Below are 21,349 nucleotides of genomic sequence, written 5' to 3' on the forward strand. Positions count from 1 at the left end.
ATAGATAGATAGATAGATAGATGATAGATGATAGATAGATGATAGATAGATAGATAGATAGATGATAGATGATAGATAGATGATAGATAGATGATAGATGATAGATAGATGATAGATAGATAGATAGATAGATAGATAGATGATAGATGATAGATAGATGATAGATGATAGATAGATAGATAGATAGATAGATGATAGATAGATAGATAGATAGATAGATAGATGATAGATAGATAGATGATAGATGATAGATAGATAGATAGATGATAGATGATAGATAGATGATAGATAGATAGATAGATGATAGATAGATAGATAGATAGATAGATAGATAGATAGATAGATGATAGATGATAGATAGATGATAGATAGATAGATGATAGATGATAGATAGATGATAGATAGATAGATAGATGATAGATAGATGATAGATGATAGATAGATAGATAGATAGATGATAGATAGATAGATAGATAGATAGATAGATGATAGATGATAGATAGATGATAGATAGATAGATAGATGATAGATAGATAAATAGATGATAGATAGATAGATAGATAGATAGATGATAGATGATAGATAGATGATAGATGATAGATAGATGATAGATAGATAGATAGATAGACTTCGTCAGCCCTTATCCCTGAGTCATATTTTATATTTAATCCATCGTTTTCATTCAACTAACATTTATAGGGCCCCAGGATGGGCTGGCCACTCTCCTAGACACTGGACATAAGACACACTCCAGGCCACCCATGTGACAGGGAGCTGACCATAGGCCTTGAGAGAGAGGAGGCAGAGAGGCCAGTGGAGGCTGTAGCAGACAGAGGCAATCAGAGTTGGGGACCCAGCTCCCAGGCAATGGGGTCTGGGGCAAGTCTTCCCCCTCTTGGGGCTCCCAGCCTCTTCTCCAAATGAGGAACTAGATTGGGGATCCTCTTTGAATTTCATGGACCAAGAAGAAAATCAAAAACCTAACTGCTGGAACCGTAGAGGTCACCAAGATTTTATTCCATGGTGTAAGGAATTTTGGAGAAAAAGGAAAGTCAGCCTACCACCTGCCATCTGCCATCACATTATTTCATAAAGGAAAGGACATTTTAGCCCCAAAGCAGGAAAGGTTAGTCTCAGAACAACAGCGGGGCTTGCAAACCGGATTCACTTAGCTGAATCAACAGCTCACTGCCTTGTCATTGCTGTCCTCATTCTGCCTCATTCAGGTGACCCCGGGCTGCCTAGATGCCCCGCATGACCCACTAACGTCCCGCGATGCTGCGTGTGACCTGCTGGAGCCATGACCAGGTGGCCAAAGTCCAGCCCAGTCTTCAGGCCGAAGACTTGGTCAGATGACTTCCAGTGACGTCTCTCCGACACTGAAGGGGTGTCCAGCCCACATCGCTTCCTGGAACCCCCTTTTCTGTCCCATCCACTTGCCTCATCCCCACAGCTGTCCATCTCTCCTTCTCCTCCAGACGCCCTGGAAAGTCATCCCTTTCCCACCTCTAGCCTTCAAGCCTCCAGCCTGGGGCCAGGGGGCACGAAGCATGAGGAGCACACACCAGCGCACGTCCCATGTCACGGGAGAGGCTGCTGGTCCGCCGCGGGGGACATGGTCCTGTGCTTCCCAGAACCCCTGCGAGTCCCTCTGGCCTGCTCTCTGAGACTGTCAGCTGTCACCGGCTTCAGACATTGTCTCGGCTGCAGAGAGCTGCCTTGTCCAAGGTCTTCTTGGGGCAGCCTACGGGCAGCAATGGCTGGCCGGCCACCTTTGCCCAGCACAAGGCAACGCTAAAGGGCCACTCTAGTTCCCAGCAACCGGCCCAGCAACCGGCCCAGCGGGATCGAATCTCAGCTCAGCTCCTCCTCCACCCGCTCCGGATTCCCTCCCCTCCCTTCCCCAGGTGTGGCTCCCAAAGCGCCAACACCCTCTAAACACCCTGCCTCTAAAGTCGGAATCCGACTTGCTCACCATCAGTTCCGCCGATCGGCCAGAACCCATGGGCAGCCTTTTCCCCCCACACGTCCTTCCCATACACAAACCTCCATGAGCAAACCGGGGGCTTCGTGTGTCCAGAGGAGCTAAAGGACCTTAGGGTTCTTTTCCTATTCTAACAAAGCCTAGCCTACCCCCACAGGTGTGCCCAGCTGCGCCAGGTGTGTGCGCGTCCACACGGCCCCCACACACGGGGGCTCAGAAACGGCATTGCGCGGCAGCTTCACGGGGTAACCCCCCCACGCACACAGGTAGAGTGGGTGACCAAGAGCAGGTGCCCACGGACAAACCCAGAGCAGCCCCTGGGGCCTTTCTGGGGTTCACAGAAGGGGCAGTGAGCCCCATCCTTGTCCTGAGAGACTGAGATCCCTGGAGAAGCAGCAGCATCACCCGAGAACTCGCCAGAAGCGCTCTGAGTTCCGTCCTCTCCCTCCTGCTGAGCCCTGAGCAGTCTCATCTGGGGTCGGGGGGGCCCTCTGAGACTACAACTCCCTGTTGTGCTTTTTCCGTGCCAGCCCCCGTGCTAACTAGACTCTGTGTGCATTATCTCATTTAAAACTCACAGGCACACCATGAGATGTGCCCCTGATGTGTCCTATCTTTGTTCAGATGACAAAGCCAAAGGGCAATAACCTTAAGAGGCATGCCTGGAGTCACCCAGGCAGTCACAAACCCAGCCCGGCTCCCAAGCGTGTGCTCCTGATCACTTTCTAGGTGTAGCCCCTGGCCCGTGCTGGCCGAGTGTAAACACCACCCCCACACCCCAGGACGGTGCCCCATGCCAGCCCCCCTCCCCCGCCACCTCCTCTTTCCCCTGGGTCTCTCCTGCCCTGGCACCCAGTCCGAAACCTTTTCTCGAGAGAGGCAAGGCTGGGCCGTCCAAGTAGGGGGTGGGACGAGGGGCGGGAGCTAGAGCTGAACCTCATGAGCAAGCAGCACTTCTGCCAAGGCCCTCACCACCCCGCCTGGGGGAGCAGCAGGGAAGGCCGTGGCTCCAAGGGCTGGCAGTTGGCAGAATGGTGAGCCTGTCCCAGACCACAGCCCAGCCTGCACCCCAAGCCTGGAGCGAAGCCCGCTGAGCCGTTGACCCGTGGAATCCAAAGGCTGCTGCTGTGGGTTCATCTGATCCAGAACGTTTCCAGAATGGAGGGAGGGACCTGGGTTTGAGTCCTGGCTTGTCACCCACTTACCGAGTGACCTGGGCTGGGCACGTCCCCTCTTGGAATCTGTTCTTCGTTTCTGCAGGAAAGTGGTTGACTGATGATTGGCAAGGATGTTTCCTGCTCTGAAACTGTGTCTTGGATTCTAGATTTCCATGGGACATTTGAGAAGTCTGGCCAGGACATGGGAATCTGAAGGGCGAACGGCTCTGGACCCGGCGCTCTGCACAGCCCACCTCATCTTCACTTGAGACTTCGGAGTGACCCCCTGTCTCCCCTGAGTGCCTGGCTTTGCACCCACTCCTCTGTCCCCCACATACTCCTGCCCCCAGGAGGATTTCTTTTCTATAGCACATCCGGGCAGGGCACCAGGGCTCCGGAGGAGCGAGGAGTCAGGCCACGTGTCCCAGCCCCGGAGGCGGCCATGGGGGCCCGTGCTGTTGTGACGGACGCCAACACCTCGTCCAGCCTTGAGAGCAACAGCACGGGCATCACGGCCTTCTCCATGCCCGGCTGGCAGCTGGCCCTGTGGGCCACCGCCTACCTGGCCCTGGTGTTGGTGGCCGTGATGGGCAATGCCACGGTCATCTGGATCATCCTGGCCCATCAGAGAATGCGCACAGTCACCAACTACTTCATTGTCAACCTGGCCCTGGCTGACCTCTGCATGGCCGCCTTCAACGCCGCCTTCAATTTCGTCTACGCGAGCCACAACATCTGGTACTTCGGCCGTGCCTTCTGCTACTTCCAGAACCTCTTCCCCATCACGGCCACGTTCGTCAGCATCTACTCCATGACCGCCATCGCCATTGACAGGCAAGAGGGGGGCTGTGGGGGGTCGGGGGAAACGGCTTCACTGTGTTGGGGCTCAGACAGGGCTGGCGATGTGCCTGCGATCACACAGCAAGTTAAGGGCAGATCTCAGGGAACTGCCTCCCGGCCGGATTGTAATCCAAAAGTCAGCCTCTGGAAGACCGGGGGGCTCTGGAACCAAAGCAGGCCAAGTTAAGGTTACACATAAGGAGAACTTGGCACTAGACGGTTGGTCAAGGCTGGAGGGAGAGAACGGCTGTGTTTGGAGACCTTCTGGAATGTTCTTCTCTGGAGTTGATCTTTTTCTCTTTTCTTCTTTTCTTTCTTTTATTACAAGGAAATTGCTTATATTGTTTTCCTATTCCTCGATAGATGATATGGGGGGGAGGAATTTAATACTGCATGCAGTTACCGTACAATTATAATGGGTCCAATTATCTTCCCGACGCTGTTCTCAGGGGGCTGAGGGATCAGAGTGGAGCCATCTGCTGTCCTTTTGAAGCTGGTTAGGGCAGGCAGGGCACAGTTTGGACTCAGAAGGGGACTGTGTGACCCTGGGGGAGTCTGGTTTAGACAGATAGCAAACGAAAAGGGACACAGAAAGACATCAGGTGCGTGTGGGAGATGGAACGGGCCTGGGACCCTCAGAGACACAGACCCCTTGTCAGAATGGTTTGAGGCGGCACGAGCCCTGCTGTCCCCACTGTCCCCCTCCCCCCCAGTCTCCATCCCCACTCAGTTGCCCAACAACACCTAGCAGCTGGCTTCTCTGCTCTGGGCTGTATTTCTATGGAGTTTTCCTGAAGATTTCATTTGAGAACTGTATTTCTACTGGTTAAAAATGAAAAGTTCGAAAACCATTTGTCTAGGCAACGCTTCTGATTTCATACCCGGGGCAACTGAGGCTCGAGACAAGCAGGATTTCTAGTAAGTCAGGGGCAGGGCCAGGGGCCCAGAACCTCTGTTTCAAGCACTGGGGAATATATACCAGTGGGAAAAATAGTCCTTGAAATCAGGCCTCATGGAACTTCCATTTTAAAGGGGGAGGTGGGGGGCATATGGACTTGAGAGGACAGGGTGGGAGCCAGGAGACCAGGTAGGAGGCTGCCGAGTGACAATCCACATGAGAGAGGACGGTGCTCAGAGATCAGGGCGGCAATAGTGAGAACTCATCCATTCATTTCTTCATTCCGATGCTCCACGCCCCTGTGTACAGACGCTGTTCTGGGCAAGGGGGAGAAAAACAGATAAAGACGCTTGCCCTGCTGAGAATTTAAATAATAAACACATGAAGAAATGGTATGCTGCATTTTGAGGTCATGAGTGCTGTGGGAAGATATCAGGGAGGGGCAAGGGGCCAGGCAGGTTGTAGGGCTAGACAGGGAGTGGGATCGGCCCTTCTGCCGGGTGGGTTTGCAGCAAAGATGGAAGGAGGAGGGGAGAGAGAGAGTGGACCCCATTAGCTCTGGGGAAGAACATTCCAGGGAGCGGGCACCGAGGCAGTAAAAGCCCGTGGCAGGATCATGCCCGGTGTGTGTGAAGAGCCCCAAGGAGGGCGGTCCTCACAGAGACACTGTGGAAAAACTCAGGGCGCACAGAGTCAGCACCCCCTTGTGCCCCAAGCACCGAGATGTGAACTCCCCTGTGCAGGGCAAGCTCATCCTGTTGTCCTGGCCTTGTCTCAAGGTTCGGATCAATCCCAGAGAGGAAGGCCCAGGGGTCATCCAGGACCAAAGCCACTTCCGGTGGATTTAAAGGAAATAAATACATGGGACTAACTGTGTTTCAAATCCTAATCCCCCACAGCCTGCAGGCACTTCTCAAGCATCTCACTGCCTTACCGGGCCAACCAACCATAGGGGCACAAATGACTGTCGGCCCACTTTACAGAAGAGGAAAGAGAAGCTCAAGGGGCTTAGGTTGTTTGCTCAAGACTCTGCTGTTGGAATGTAGCGAAGTCAGGATTCAAATTTAAATGTTTTTTTTTTAAGATTTTATTTATTTATTTGACAGAGAGAGACGCAGCGAGAGGGGGAACACAAACAGGGGGAGTGGGAGAGGGAGAAGCAGGCTTCCCGCTGAGCAGGGAGCCCGATGCGGGGCTCGATCCCAGGACCCTGGGACCATGACCTGAGCCGAAGGCAGACGCTTAACGACTGAGCCACCCAGGCGCCCCAGGATTCAAATTCAGATCCGTATGAATCCAAAGTCCCAGACCTGCCCCTCCGCTAATGGGGTAAGAAGAAAAGCTCTCCTCTTTCCCACCCCACCTCCTAGAATAGCAAGGGAGTCCAAGCCCCCAAGTTGACCCGCTAGTCACCTGCCTCATCTGTGGGGACGGGGCCACTGAACAAAGTGGCCTCTCCTCTTGTCCCGCTGAGACCCTCAGCCGGCGTCCAGGCTGCCGAGGGGTGGAGCTGGCCCAGGGCCCAGCCACAGTAATGGGAGAAGGTCAGTGTCTCGGGGAGATGAGGGAGGGGGTCAACAATCATCTAGCCCAGACGCACGTTACCTGTGACCACAAACTGTGCACAGAAATCCCGGGGGTCATGAGCTTCTGTGAGGGTGAAAAATCACAGTTACAAATGGAGACAGCACACCACGTTTTGCTGGGACTCCAGTGGTGCCCAGGACGACGTCACCGACAGAAATCACAGGTACCTCTGCTGTGCAGAAATCTCCAAGTATCGCCGACAGCCATCACTACTTAAAAATTACCGTGGGTTCCAGACCTGCTGCTAGATCTTATTAGCGGGTCGATAAATAAGTGTGTGTATTGCTATGCCCCAAATATAAATATATATATAAAGATTTTTAATTATTTGAAAGAGAGTGAGCGGGAGGGAGAGGGAGAGAGAATCTGGAGCTGACTCCGCCCTGAGCACAGAGCCCCCACATGAGGCTCGATCTCACGACCCTGAGATCATGACCGGAGCCGAAACCAAGAGTGAGACGCTTAACCTCCTGAGCCACCCAGGCGCCCTTATTTCATATTTTGGTAACTGTATTTCGGCATAACTGGTTGTCTTTCTAAGCTTGTGTAATTTATTCCTGTAAAAACCATATTCTGAGGAGGGCCCAGGGGCTCCACCAGATGGCCAGCAACAGGTCCATGACCCAAAGAGAGCCCCCAATCTAGTCCCAGACCCTCCTTCTTCCGAGGCGACAACCAAAGCCCCGGGTGGTACAGCACAGTAGAAGCCGTATGGGGGCCGAGGAGGGGGCCTGTGTCGCTGGTGGATGGAGCTCTTTGGATCCTTTGACCTCGGAAGGAGGCAGCTAGCCCCAGCTCTCCGTCGCCGCTCGGTCGGGGCCCTGACCCATGCGGCCTCAGCCCCACCAGGCTGCAGGACACTCCCACAGTGTCTTCGGGCGTCCTGGGGGCAGAGGGAGCTACACAGTGTTGTTCAGAGCTCGCGCTGTCTCTCCCAAGCCTCAGTCTGCTGGTGCGGGAAATGGAGAGACCAACCGTTGCCTGGGGTACGCGGCCACCAGGCACGGGGTGCCAAACAGCAGCCCAAACCCCCGCGGGTTCCCCGGAGAGAGGCGGGGGCTGAGGAGACAAGCTGCTTCTGGCCAACTTCTTGGAAGAGGTGGCCTTTCACTTGGACTCTAACGAATCCAGAATGGAGGGAGAAATTCCAGGCTGAGGGGAAAGAAATGCCCCCACAGAGGGTCGGTCGCACAGGCAGGGCTGTTCCTTGACCAGAGAGAGCCAGGGAAGGTGCGGGAAGCAGTGACACAGGGGGCTGGAAAGTGCGTTGGCCATGTGCAGAGGGCCTTGAATGCTGCGTTAAAAGGTTTAGACCTGCTCTGTCTGATAATGTAACTAGAGCCGTATGGGCCTATTTACATTTAAATTAATTAAAATTGAAAATGCAGTTCCTCAGTCGTATTAGCCATGCTTCCAGTGTTCACAGCCCTGTGTGGTTGGTGGCTCCTGGACAGGACAGGGCATATAGAAAGCGTTTCCACCACTGCAGAAAGCCGGGGGGCAGTGCTGGTTTGGGCTCTGTCCGGGAGACTGTCAGGTTCTGCTAAGGTCTCTGAGCAGAAGAGGGGCCGGCAGAGGCCCAGGGGCTCGGCTGGGCTGAGCTTCAGGCAGATGTCCTGAGTGGACTTCCAGTGTGGCCACGCCACTCCCTCGTGTCAGACGGAGGTGGTGAGGGGGGGCCTGCGCTGGGGTTTCGGGCGCTAGAGTGCTGTGCGGCCGTGGGAGAGTCACCAGCCCAGGTGGCTCTCTGCGGGTCCCCAGCAGCGGTGGAGGGGTGTGGGGGGGGTATGGGGCGACAGGGTGGGGGAGAAGGGGATGGGGGTTGCTCTGATGGGAGGGTGCCCCCGCTCACACAGCCCTCTGCTCACAGGTACGTGGCCATCGTCCACCCCTTCCGGCCGCGGCTCTCGGCCCCCCACACCAGAGCGGTGATTGTGGGCATCTGGCTGCTGGCCCTGGCCCTCGCCTTCCCCCAGTGCTTCTACGCCGCCGTCACCACGGACCAGGGCGCCACCAAGTGTGCGGTGGTCTGGCCCGAAGACAACGGCAGCAAGATGCTCCTTTTGTAAGGCCTGGGGGGTGCGGGGCATGAGTGTGTGTGCACACGTGTGTGTGCAGGTGCACACACCTGAGAATGTCCGTGCTTGTGCGTCTGCACACGGGTGTGCACGTGCATCTGCGAGGGTGTTTGGGATTACGTGAGTCCGTGTATATACCAAGGGACACTTAGCACTTCCAAAGAGGCTTTACACACATGAAGCCATTCAATTCTCCTAACGCTATGGGGCGTGCATGTCTTAGCATTCCCATTCTCAGATGAGGAAACCAGAGACTAGAAACTAAGTAATACGCCCAAGGTCCCACAGCTGGTAGGTTACGGTAACGCCAGGGCTTAAATCTGGGCAGTGCCGCTTCAGAGGGCCCCACTTCCGCGCCACCCGGGGACTCAGATCAGGATGGGTATGTCCTTAGATGAGGAGATGCAGAGGGCGCTACTGTGCGGCCAGGCTGCCCCCATTTATGTCTATGTGCGTGTGTGTGTGTGTGTGTGTGTGTGTGTGTGTGTGAGTCCCGGGCCATGTTCATGGAAGTGTGTGCACACAGGTGTGTGGAAATGTGGGGGGGGGGGCGTTTGGGGGGAGGGCATTGTACATGCTCCTGCCACAGAGGGTCAGGGTATTGAGGTGGAAAGGGCAGGTGACAGAGCCTAGGATGTTTTGCCTGCCTCAAGCTGAGTGGGCGCCGTGGGCCGGGGGACCAGGCAGAAGAACTCAGACATGGGCCAGCCACTGTGCGACCCTGGGTAAGTCCTTTTCCTTTCCGGGCCTCGGTTTGCTACGTGCTGGCTTCCGGATCCCCATGCGCGGCTTGGTCGTTTAGCAGAGGGTAAAGAATTGGTTGAGGCTTGGGAGGCAGCAGTTGGGAGGGAGTCCTGCTCTGTCTCCTGCAGCCTGGAGGACCCTTCCTAGACCCTTTGGCTCCTCTCCCGGGTGGGGATTAGTTAGAGCACTTGCCGGGGGGTTGCTGTGAGCACGCGTGAGACCCGTCTGTGAGCCGTTAGCGCCGCGCCTGGCCCAGAACGGGCACCCATATGCGGTAGTTTAAGCCGCGGACAAAGGAGAGCAAACCTGGAGGGGGCCGATTTCGTTCCGCAGACGCCCAGCGGCCCGAGGCAGGAGGAGGTGCCTGCTTTGCGCGCAGGGCTGCCAGGTCACCATGGCAACACAGCCCCCGCCCCCGGCCCGCCTCCTTAAACACCCCTCCCCCCAACGTCCACCCCCACACCGGCTCCATCTGCCCCGAGCACCGGCCAGAAGGGGGCCTCGCCGTGGCCTTCAGTGCTAGGGAAGAAGCCTGAGAAGCCCGGTCCCGGAGACTGATGAGTTTTGAGGGCGGGCCCTGCCTACGGTCTCTGCCCTCCCTCTGCACCCCACCCTGCTCCGAAGGTCTCGCGGCTCCAAGGCCAGTGTCCATGTAGGGAAGGCTCGGGGAGGGGTGGAGAGCAGACTATTTCGTGGACTGACCACTGGGGGGCAGTGTTTCTCCACCTTACTACAGGCCTTTCTCCCTGAGAGGGGGACCAGTAATAACTCTGGGGACCCCGCACCGGCTCTGTGGGGATGGTGACTTCCAACCCTGATTCAGGCACCAAGGGAAAACAGGAGGGCAGACGTGAGCTAGGAAGGCGATGCTTTGGTGTTACCTAGAATTCTACGAGGATTTGGGGAAAGCCTGGTTTATGTGTGCAAATGTGTTATTTGTTCTTGGTGGAAGAACTGAGATTTAAATTGGGGGCTGCATCCTCACAGGCTCCCATCCTGGGTGTGTAGGCATCCGATGAAATTACAGATGCCGCATCCAGGAAAATGCGCATAGACCCTCCAAAATCAAAATACATTTAAAAAGCCCAGGCTCTGAGAGGAGGCAGTCCTGATTTTTGGTGGACCCCAGATGATCCCCAGGGCTCCTTGGAGCTCCCTTCAGCATAGGAACCTAGCCCAGAGTGAACTCCTATCCTGAACCGTGTCCCAAGGAAAGAATGAGGCAAAATTGAGATGTCACTCATACTTGGGAAGGATCTTAGGGATTACCTCCTCGTTTTACAAAAGGGGAAACTGAGACCGGGGGAGAGGTCAGACTTGCCCGAGGTCACACTTTGAAGTGAGAGTCTGAACAAAAACTCAGTTCTGACTTCACAGAGCTGGCCTTCAGTGGTAGGGAAATCGTCTGAGTGTTGATTAAATCTCTAGAGCTATTTCATATGTCACAGAATTTCTGCACCTCTCTGAACCTCAGTTTCCCCCTCCAGACACTGAGGCAGGTAGCCCTGCTGACCCTCAAGGTCTATCTAGCTCAGACACTCTGTGACCTTACATGAAGGTAAAGTGAGAGGGGCCTGGCATTCGCTGTTCCCCCCTGCCCTTACCTGCACCACACAGGGGTCTAGGATGAGGATCCCGGGGTCTAGGAGCACCCGTCTCCCCCAAACCTTTTGTAATTAGCATATTTGCTCAAAGAACGAGCAAGCAGAATTCTAAACACAGGCTTTAGGGAAGACATTTGCTGGAGCCACCTGCTCCCCCCCTCTGGGTGGCAGCACCTCTCGAAAAGGAGCCCAGCAAGGCTGGCCCACAGGTCATGAGGGTGGGGGCCTTGGGAACACTTCAGCCCTCCTAGAAAAAGGTCATGTGCCAGGGCCACGGGTCTCGGGCCCATTCCCGAGGTGCCCCCACCTGGGCCCTGTCGGAGAAGAGCTGCAGCGTCACTCAGATAGTAGAATGGGCAGCACACATCTCCTTTACATCATCTTTCCAAAAGGAGAAGAAACTGCTCCACACAGCCCAGGGTGTCCTCCACAGGGATTAGATGAGTAACCATCAGTGTGTTCTGGGCCGCTTGCTCAAAGGTGGGGTGAGAGAAAGCCTGCTGACGTGAGCCGCGTTCCCAACCAAACGCTGATGGGCAGGAAGAGATGATCAGTATCTTGTACAGTGTGGTACTGTTGCCACTGGCCTGTTCCCTGATAGGGATGTCGGGGCAGGATGGAACCGTATCAGCTCCTGAAAATCTACCTCTCCAGACAGACAGACGCAGCTAGACTATATATATATGTAATCTGTCTAATGCATATGTACGTAGATATATCATATACACACATATGACTCAGGAAGAAAATATCCCAATTGTGACTATTGGTGAGAATGGAATTAGTAATTTTACTTCCTCCTTTGTGTTTAATGGCATTTTAAATGTTAAAGAAATGTATTATTTGGTTAACTTTTTCCTTTCTATTTATTTCCTTTTTTGGTAGCGTTTGTCTATCACCTGGAGGATCGCAGAGATAAAGCGGGTATCCCTTTTGCAGCAGGGAAAGCCCTCTTTGGGCATATATGCTAGCCAATGTTGTCCTTTTTTTTTTTCTTAAAGTTAAATCAAGGCCTTGGGAGGTGGCCCGGGGTGGCCGGCCGGAGCTGGCTCAGGGGCGCGCGCGGGCCAGGGGGACTGAGGGCTGGCGGATGCCGAAGTCGCTCCCGGGCCGTCCCGTGCCCAGGCCCTTGGCTTTCCCTCCAGGTACCACCTCGTGGTGATCGCCCTCATCTACGTGCTGCCTCTCGTGGTGATGCTCCTCGCCTACAGTGTCATCGGCCTCACGCTCTGGAGACGCGAGGTTCCCAGGCACCAGGTGCACTGCGCCAACCCGCGCCACCTGCGGGCCAAGAGGAAGGTGGGCGCCGGGGGCGGGGCTCTGCGGGGGCGGGGTCGGCTCGGGCCCCGCCCCGGGGCCCCGCCCTTCCGGGCTCGAAGCCCGCCCCTACGGCGGCGCCGTTGAGGACCGGATCCGCCCTAACTTGCACTTGTCCCAAGTTCCTGACCAGAGTCCGAGTTCATTCTTCCTAAGACGACAGAGTTGCCTTTGGCCCTTGGCCAAATGCGAAGTTAAAGGAACTCCCCCAGAATGTTTTGAGAATCAGAGAATCCTAAAGCCCCAAAGAATTTCAGATACCCCCAAGAATCTTAGAATGATTGACTCTCAAAATCTTAGACTTTCTGAGTAATCGTAGTGTTGAATTTAAGAAGCCCCACAGAACTACGACGGGAGGCTCCTGTTTAGAATCACAAGAGAATTCTCAAATGCTGGAACTGCAGACCTCCAATCCGAGATCACGGAGGCTGGATTGGAGTCCAGCAGCACCCAGTCTGCCTTCAATTTCCAACCCAAGTGCCAGTGTCCCCCTCCTCCCCGCCATTCAGGGCCCCCCAAGGTCCTGATACAGCATTCTATGATTCAGACCTCCTCCACCGTCCCCTAGTCAAAGCTTATCTTTGCCGTGCCCCTTCCTGTTAGGCGTCCAGGGAAGGGAATGGTTAATCCCATCATGTATCAGGTCACTGTCTTGGCTTCAGGTCTACTATTGGGCATTTTTCATAGGACAATTCAGGGAGGTAGTCAGATACGGGACACTGTCTGAGTGTCCCTCCTCGTGAAGAGCTGGTCTCCACTTGCCATCGCTGGCTTGCCCTCCATTCCTCGTGGGGTACTGGGCCAGTTTAGGAGGGCCTGCAGAGACCAGGCTTGAGGGGGGAAGATCAGGGAGCTGGCTCCTGGGCAGAGGCTGGGATGCCCGACTAGAGTCTCACTACCTGTGGATAGAAGGGCTATGGCAGACACAGATCCCAGGGAGAGGGGCACCTGAGAACCCATAGTTAGCATAGGGGATCCCCCAAGGATGGGGTCAGGAGCTCACCCGCTCTCCAGGGAGGGGAGCTGCTCTGAAGGAAGGGGTCTGGGACACCGGCTAGATGAGGTGGCCTCCGAGCGGGGCTTCAAGGAGTGAGGACTCGAAAGAGTGTGAGCAGTGTGGGCAGAGGTGCAAGGCCCAGCAGTCAAGGCTGCTTATGCTCCAAGGGACTGAGGGCTTCCATGAGGGGTGCCCTGCCACCACCCTTGGAGGATTGGGGTGTGGTGCTTCCAGGCTGAGGTGTGACCTGAGCCTCTCCCGGTCCAGTTCGTGAAGACCATGGTGCTGGTGGTGGTGACGTTTGCCATCTGCTGGCTGCCCTACCACTTCTACTTCATCCTGGGCAGCTTCCAGGAGGACATCTACTACCACAAGTTCATCCAGCAGGTGTACCTGGCGCTCTTCTGGCTGGCCATGAGCTCCACCATGTACAATCCCATCATCTACTGCTGCCTCAACCACAGGTGAGCCTTCATCCCAGCCCCCCTCTCCTCAGCCCTCAGGAACCCTTGGCTTGGCCCCTGCACAGCGTGAGCCTGTGCCTCCCACCCCCGCACGGGATTGCTGTCCTCACACTGAGCCCACAGCACAGTCCTCAAGGCAGGCCTCTGGCCGCGGCCTGGCTTGAGCCCCTCCTCCTCCCCAAACCCTTGTCCTGTTGCCCAGGCCACAGTTCTCCCCGTCCATCTGCTCCTGCTCTCTCTTCAGGGGCTACATCTGGGACCAGGAGAAGAGAGAAGGGAGGGACAGAGAGGTGGAGGGAGGAGGAGAGTCAGAGAGAGGCCGCAGGGCGGACAGAGAGGGAGAAAGGAAGGAGCCAGTAAAGGAGGGCGGGATGTCCTCTGTCGCAACATTTTTAAGAGCTTCCCGTAATGAGACGTTTCCTTGAGCCAGGTGAACCGCTCCAACCCCAGCAGTATGAAGCACTCAGCTGGGGGGCCCAGGGCCAAGACTGGAGAGGGAGCAGGCTGCTCCCTGGGGAGATCAGAGGGCATTTCCTGCCGCCAGGGGGGATTTCTGGGGCCGCTGAGGAGTGACCTTGGCAGAGACAGCCAGGGAGGAAGGAACCAAGTTCTCACTCCTCCCTCAGACACACCTGGTTGCCCCACCCCATACTTCTGGCGAATCAGAGTCCCCCAGAGGGGCTGGCGTTTGCTCTGGGGCACCTGGAGAGGTGGAAGGCCTCAGAAAACCCTGAAAGGGGGGTCAGGTAAGAGGAGACGAGAGGTGAACAGAGTCCTGGTCTCTACAAGACAGCCATGTGGGTAAGGTTGGCCGTGGGCCTCCGTGTTCATGCCTTTTATCACCTGCCTGCCCACGTGTCCAGGCCACTCATGATGCCATTAGGGTCCTTGTTGCCCAGATATCCCAGCCACCTGGGGCAGGCCAGGAGGAAGTGAGAGAACTGTGATTTTTTTTTTTTTCCGAGTGTTTAATGGGTGCCAGAACCCTCCATTGTCTCCTGAGAGGTAAGAAGTAGATGATAGGAGGAAGGGAGGTGTCATCCCCATTTTACAGATGAGGAAACTGACCCCAGAAAGGAAGACTCCTAAACTCATACAGCAAGCAGTGGAGCCAGAATACCATAGATCTCCAAGGCCTGTAACCTTGGCCCCACATCACACCTTTCTCTTGATGCAGCTTCTAGGAGAACTTGGACTCAGGAACTGTCATAATCAGGGAGGGGCCCCCAGCACTCCATGTGTGTGCAATGGTCACTCTCCCATTACCCAGTGACACAGTCCCTGAGGCTCTACTCATTTCTGAAATAACCTCAGAATCTTCAGTAGTTGGTGACTTTAGCTCTAAAGCAGGACTGATGCTCCTGGCAGGAGGCTTCATTCATTCAGAACCTGTTCACAAGTGACTCTGTGCACCCGGCGCTGTTCCAAGCCCCTGGGATACCCCAGTGAACAAAAGCAATGGTTTCTTTCCTTGGGGAGCTGACATTCTAGTGGGGAGACAGACAATAAGCAAGCGTAAGGAGTGGATGAATCACATAGTGTATTAGGTGGTAAGTTCTACAGAAAAAAGGAAAACCAGAGCTGGGGATGGGAGGACCAGAAGTGCCAGGGGGAGGAGTGGGCACAGGGGGAGCAATTTTATAGCATGGCCAGGTTTGGCCTTATTGAGGATTCTTTTGAGCAAAGATGATTGAATGGGCCCTGCAGCTGTGCGGGGAAAGGCTCCAAGCAGAGGGAACAGCCAAGGCAAGGGCCCTGCGGTCAAGGTAAGGCCTTGGGCCAGGACTCTGCCACGAGGAGTCCAGTGGAGCTCTGAGTTGGGAGACACCTACGCTGACTTCCCTTTTAAAAGAATCCATCTGGCCGTGTGTCAGCACTGGACCACAGCGGCGGGGCAAGCAGAGAAGCAGGGGGGTGGGGAGGCTGTTGCAAGGATGACGATGAGAGGTGGGGAGGGGGTTCAGACGGGGGAGAGATGTGGTCAGAGTCGGACTATTACTAAGGTAGAGCCAATAGAACCTGACGGAGAGGAGGTGGCATGTGTGAGAAGTCAAGGCTGACTCGAAGGTTCCAGGCCTGAGCAGCTGGAAGGACAGAGTTGCCAGTTGTCAGGAACTGAGATGGGGATGCTGGTGAGTGGGGGGGGGGGGGGGGGGACATGCTGAGTGTGAGCGGGAGGGGCAGAGGCCATGAAGCTCCCACAGGAGAGGCGTTTGTTGGGGGCCACACCATGGAATATTGTAGAGCTGCAAGGTGAGGAACCGAAGTCAGGCCTGCTCTTCTGGAACGTGGCACCCTGCGTCTCCTGGGAACAGACAAGCGGCTGTCACCCAGGGTCCCCTTGATCTCTGCTCCTCTCGGACAGGCCAGTGTTCTCTTTCTCGCAGCCCATTTCCTCCACTGCCGTCTGCTTCCCCTTCTAATTTACCTTTAGTCCGGCCATGGGGAGAGCTACTTTTTAAGCAAATATACCAAAATGTAGTAGTTCTCTGTGCATGACTTCTTTCAGAGCAGCCCCCCTTGGGAGAGCATCCTTACTCTGCCCAATACTGCCAAAGCCCAAACTTCTTAAGACTCCTCTAGAATATTCCTTTAGAAGCCAGTTAACAAGCCAAACAAGAAAATCTGTTATTTCTTTAGTTGTATTTGGTTTCTTTCTGTCTGTAATAACAAATGGTCTAATTAGGCTTAATCACCCACTTCAATCACTAGATTTAGCTCCAGATTCCTTCTGGGCATTTCCAAAACTCAAATCCACTCAGGAACAGTGAACAATGACAGACAGGGGTAAGAGGACGACTTTCTTTGGAGGGGAGATCAGCTCCTGGAGGTGGGGGCAGTTCCCGGACTGTCCCCCTCACCCCTCTGCTCAAGGTGACCCTCCGTCTCCTAGGTTTCGCTCTGGATTCCGGCTTGCTTTCCGTTGCTGCCCGTGGGTCACACCGACTGAGGAAGATAAGATTGAGCTGACTCACACTCCATCCCTTTCTAGGAGGGTCAACAGGTGTCACACTAAAGAGACTTCTTTCATGGCTGGGGATACTGCCCCCTCTCAGGCTACCAATGGGCAGGCCAGGAGTCCCCAAGATGGGGTACCTACTGAACCCTGAAGCCTTGTGCCTGGCACCCTTGGAGAAGTAGCCAGTTGAGAGGTCCAGATCTAGAAGTTTGACCCATGCCCCAGGCTTCAGTACATCAATGGAAAAACAAGATGGGGCCAGGAGCTCTGCAAGTGGATGCTAACTCTAAGACGGCCCAGCTGCCCCTCTGACAGGGCTTCACAGCAACAAGAGTCCAAGAAGAGAGTGTGAGCTAACACTTATCTCATCCAGGAGTCACAAGCAGGGATGGCTTCCTGGGGCATACAACCTGATGAGTGCCTTCCAGCGTTGGGGTAACAGGCAATGGGGGGAAGAGGAGGGCGTACTCATCCAAAGGGGACAGCAGCTGACCAGCTCTGGACAAATGTCATGAGGTAATGGGCGCCCACCATTGTCAGATCTTACGGATCTTTCAAGACACGCCAGAAATCCAAATTTGTGAGACTTCCAGACTTGTTCCATTTGGCTCACATTTTTATAAATATTGGTTAGACCAAACAGAACACACCCAGGGACAGCACCCAACCATGGTACTGATTTATTATCAGGCTAAAGACCCAGGGAGGGAACTTCTTATTTTGCAAAGCCCATCACCTGTGAGTCGACCCGGGGCTTCTGTGCTTCGGCATCTAACTCAGACCCAGCTCAGTGCACACCGTGGGTAAGAGTCAAAAGGAGCCGCGGCTGTGTTGCCTCGGACAAGTCCCTCTTACCCTCTGCCTCTTCTTCTCCCAGTGACAAAACTGCCTCACAGGGATGCTGGGAGGGAGACTGAAGTGAGGCCTCTAAACTAGTGTCAAGTGCTGAATAACCAGCAGGCATGATTCTTATCCCCGCCAAGCCGGCTGTGTTACGCGGACACCTCCAGGACGCGAGCAGCGGGGGTCACGCTCACTCCGGCAGCGGGCAGGGGGCGGGCAGGGAACGCCAAGCATCTCGACTCCTGGAGAGCTCTGGGCCTGGTCCGGTGCACCGCAAGGACACCCTTCTCCCTGACCGCCGCCTCACCCTGTGCGCCCCATTTGCCCCTCCAGAAGAACCACGTGACACTATAAATGCACGGCAAGAGGGGCGTCTGCCTTCGCTCAGGTCATGATCCCAGAGTCCTGGGATCGAGCCCCGCATTGGGCTCCCTGCTCTCCCTCTCCCACTCCCCCTGCTTGTGTTCCCTCTCTCGCTGTGTCTCTCTCTGTCAAATAAATAAATAAAATCTTTTAAAAATTAAAAAAAAAAAAAAAAATGCACAGCAAGAGAGTTTAATGCTAGGTGTGATCCCCCCAGAGATCATGGTGCCCGATAAAGGGGCTCCGGCCTTAACCCACCCAGGGCACGAGAGGCGGGCTGATGTGGTACCCACTGGCGGGCCATGGGGTGAATCAGCAGCCTCAGGGTTGAGGTGGGGCAGGGATGAAAGGGTCAGGTGAGGAGCGGTTTCCTACAGAAGGGATTCGTTTAAAAGGGGAGAGGAGGACCGTGCAGGCAACCTGCTCCCGGGGCTGCAGCAAGATGTCATCCGTGTTAGAGCAGGGTCTACACCCTCTGTTCCCTTGGAGTTGGCAGACGGTGATGAAGGGCGGGGTCTACTTGGGGATGGCGGTGGGGACAGCCAATGTGCACTGTCCTCTCATTAAACCCAAACAGTCTGTGGGAGCCCAGAGGCCTTCCACCGCTTTACCTTCCTAACGGTGCGGGGTTGAGACCCTGGGGCTGCGGCAGGGAGCTGGCCAGGCGGGTGCTGGAAAACAAGGACAGAGGCTAGCTCGGTGACACTGCAGAGAACAGAGAAGTGACGCTACTAAATGAAGGCTGGGGGCTGAAGCACTCTCCATCCACCCCCCAGGATCCCCAGGGCATGGCCTCCCACCTTCTCCGGCCAACAAGCATCACTCGGGGTCTTTGAATTGGTACAAAGTTTACTAGGTCATACAACGTGGCTCACAAAAGCAATGGGGAATTCCAACGAGGGCACTGTTTGTTGGTTTCGTTCCTTTTACCCAAATGGAGACAAGACATTTTCCCACAGAACTGCCCACCTCCCCCCACCCCCAAGACAGACAGAAGGCAAGACTGTCACAACGTGGCTCTGACCAGTTCCACGGACACACGATTCAGTGGCACGGACACGTCTCGATGGGAACCTCGGGACGCCAGACAGCAGTGGGGGCTGGGACGGGAGGAAGCCACTAAGATGCCCCTGGGAGGAGGAGTCCCGGCAGTGTCTGCTGGTGATAATACATTTCACACGGGGGATGGGTCCCCAAGGACGGGCTGCGGAGGCCCCTAAGGCCTGTCAGATGGCGTGACTTTTCATCTTGGGCCAATAAATAACTCTGTCGGACGAATGCAGAAACTGGAAATGGGCGCCACTACACTTCACACGTGGGGAGCGGACGACCAGGTTGAAATCGGATCATGCAGAGTGGCAGGGCAGGCGAGGAGGGGCCGGAGTGGGGAGAGATTATCAACAGCACACGCTCTATTTTGTACCCTACGTTATGCGCCGGTAGTTGGCTTGCGGCCCCTCCCGCTGCGGCGGAGGTGGGCTCTGGCGCCGGCGGCTCCCGGCCCAGCTCGCTGGGAGGGACGGGGGTGGCCGCCCGAAGAGAGACGTGCTGGAGGGGCAGCAGGCCGGGGGGCCGGTACCCTTAGCTGCTCGTCTCTTCCCGGAGCCGGACGCCCACTGCCGTGATGAGGGCAGCCCCCTTGCCGCTACCGTCTTCGGACAGGAGGAAGGACACGTTACATTTTGGGGACAGTTCCTTCACGGTTTGGTACATGATTCTGGAGAAGCTGAGAAAGAACAACACACGGAGGAGGAGGGTAAGTGGAGAAGATGAGAAGAGACTCTGGGCCCGCGCGAGGACGCCTCAGGACCAACGACAGGGGACAAGCAAGACGGGAGGGGCTTCTTGGGAAGGGTTGCGGGGACACCGGATCTGCCGCCGATTCTACGACCCTAGTTTTCAGCATGGAGAAACAGCTGAGAATCCAAACAGATGAGACTGGACGGCTTATCAGGACGAGGGCAGGAATAACGCACACACACACTCATCCCCCAAGCCCGAGGCGTCTGGGGGACCAGACACCGAGAAGGGTACCAGGGCCTGGCCCCCTGAGATCCCCAGCCCATCACCAGCCATGGCCCAACACCTGGCCTCCGAGGCCAAGAGCGGCAGGCCCCCAGTGAGAGAGAATCTCTCAGTGACAGGTGACTCTAGGTTCCCACACCGTGTGCTGACGGGGACACAGGGCCAGGCTGACGCAGCTCAGGGCAATGGAGGTGACACCACCTGCCCGCTGTCGCACCCCTGCTAGGGCCTGCCCCCCACCTTCTATGCTACCTTCCAGTCCTGCCCGTGGCCATCAGCCCCTGAGGACGAGGACACTTGGCAGCTGAGCACTTGAGCATAGCTTCCAAATGATGGTGCGGGGATTAGATAAGCGTGTATGGCTCCAAAACCTAGCTCTGAGCCACGGCAGTGTGCTGCCCCAGGTGACGAAGAGGACAGCTACGGAGGTGGGGGACAGGTGCAGATGGAACAGGGCAGTTGGCTCCCTCCACAGCCATGGCCGTGAGGTAAGCAGCGAATGGCTACGCTGATGTGGGTGAGGCTGCTTTTAAGGAAAGTGACATTATGGCCCAGTTTACCAGGGATGGTCCCAGTGTAATTATTAGTGCAGTCTCTTCACTGGCAAAACCACCCCAGTTTAGACAATAAATAATAGGGTCACTCTATTCATAAGGGCTAAGCTTTGGGATATGTGGCCGATCAAAGGGCAGGTGGGACCGAATATCCTCCTTCAGCACAGAGTGTCAGACCCTTGACCATAAGGAGCCCACTCCCCATCCCTCTTCCTACCTTGCAAGCCTCTTGAGAAACTGATTTAGCAGGTGAACAAGACAAGGTGTCCTCCTCCCTCCGTCCTTCACTCCCTCTCCCCACTTACCAGACACAGCCTCCTGGCCGGGCTGCAGCTACCCAGGTGGATGGGTAAGGCCACGGTCGCCCTTCCCTCGGACTCTGCCTGACCTAAGGGGGCCCCAGGAGGAATGGGGAGAGGGACATCTATGCCACTGGTGTGAGCTGAACCAAGTGAAGCCACTCCTCTCCAAGGATCTCAGTTAAACTTCGAAGCAGCTCATCACCTGGTCCCAGAGAAGGCCCAGGCCCTAAACGCACAGCCTTCGGGTCAGCTGGGTCCTGGTGAGGAATTCTCCTGGTGCGACTCACATCCTGCTGTCCCATAACCCATCAAGGGACCTCAGCAGCCCAGGACGCCCTGCCCACCCAAGCGGAAGCCCCACTCACTGCGGATGAAGCTTGTAGAGTGTTCCATCCACGCCCACAGTCACGTTGAGGTGGTCCAGCCCTCTGTTCTCGCGGATCTTGTCCACCACGGCGGCCATGCCCGCACCGCACAGCTGCGCAGCCCTCTTGGACACCACCCCGCACACGGTCTTGACCAGGATGCTATCGTCACAGGTGCTGTTCAGGCCCAGCTGCTGCAGGATGGCCCGCACCTGGAGCAGCGCTAACCGGTCACTGCAGTGGACAAAAGCCAGAAGGCTGGATGAAG

The 21,349-nt window shown here is 55.6% G+C and overlaps 2 protein-coding genes across 2 annotated transcripts in view; one reads left to right on the plus strand and one right to left on the minus strand.

The window, feature by feature from the left end:
• Positions 1-2,971: 2,971 nt before the first annotated feature.
• TACR2 (tachykinin receptor 2) lies at positions 2,972-18,089 on the plus strand. The gene is made up of 5 exons (XM_036113803.2): positions 2,972-3,975; positions 8,337-8,531; positions 12,038-12,191; positions 13,474-13,670; positions 16,564-18,089. The coding sequence occupies exons 1-5, from the start codon at positions 3,584-3,586 to the stop codon at positions 16,778-16,780; spliced, it is 1,155 nt and encodes a 384-aa protein (XP_035969696.2). The 5' UTR covers positions 2,972-3,583; the 3' UTR covers positions 16,781-18,089.
• Positions 18,090-18,666: 577 nt separating this feature from the next.
• The window catches only part of HK1 (hexokinase 1), a 62,460-nt gene continuing 59,777 nt past the window's right edge, over positions 18,667-21,349 (minus strand). The window contains exons 17-18 of the mRNA XM_036113802.2: positions 21,082-21,315; positions 18,667-19,561 (exon numbers count right to left, since the gene is read on the minus strand). Coding sequence (XP_035969695.1) covers positions 19,417-19,561; positions 21,082-21,315 — 379 coding nt within the window. The 3' untranslated portion in view covers positions 18,667-19,416. The remainder of the gene's footprint in view (positions 19,562-21,081; positions 21,316-21,349) is intronic.

This window comes from Halichoerus grypus, chromosome 7, assembly GCF_964656455.1.
Source record: "Halichoerus grypus chromosome 7, mHalGry1.hap1.1, whole genome shotgun sequence".
In the NCBI taxonomy this organism is placed as follows: domain Eukaryota; kingdom Metazoa; phylum Chordata; class Mammalia; order Carnivora; family Phocidae; genus Halichoerus; species Halichoerus grypus.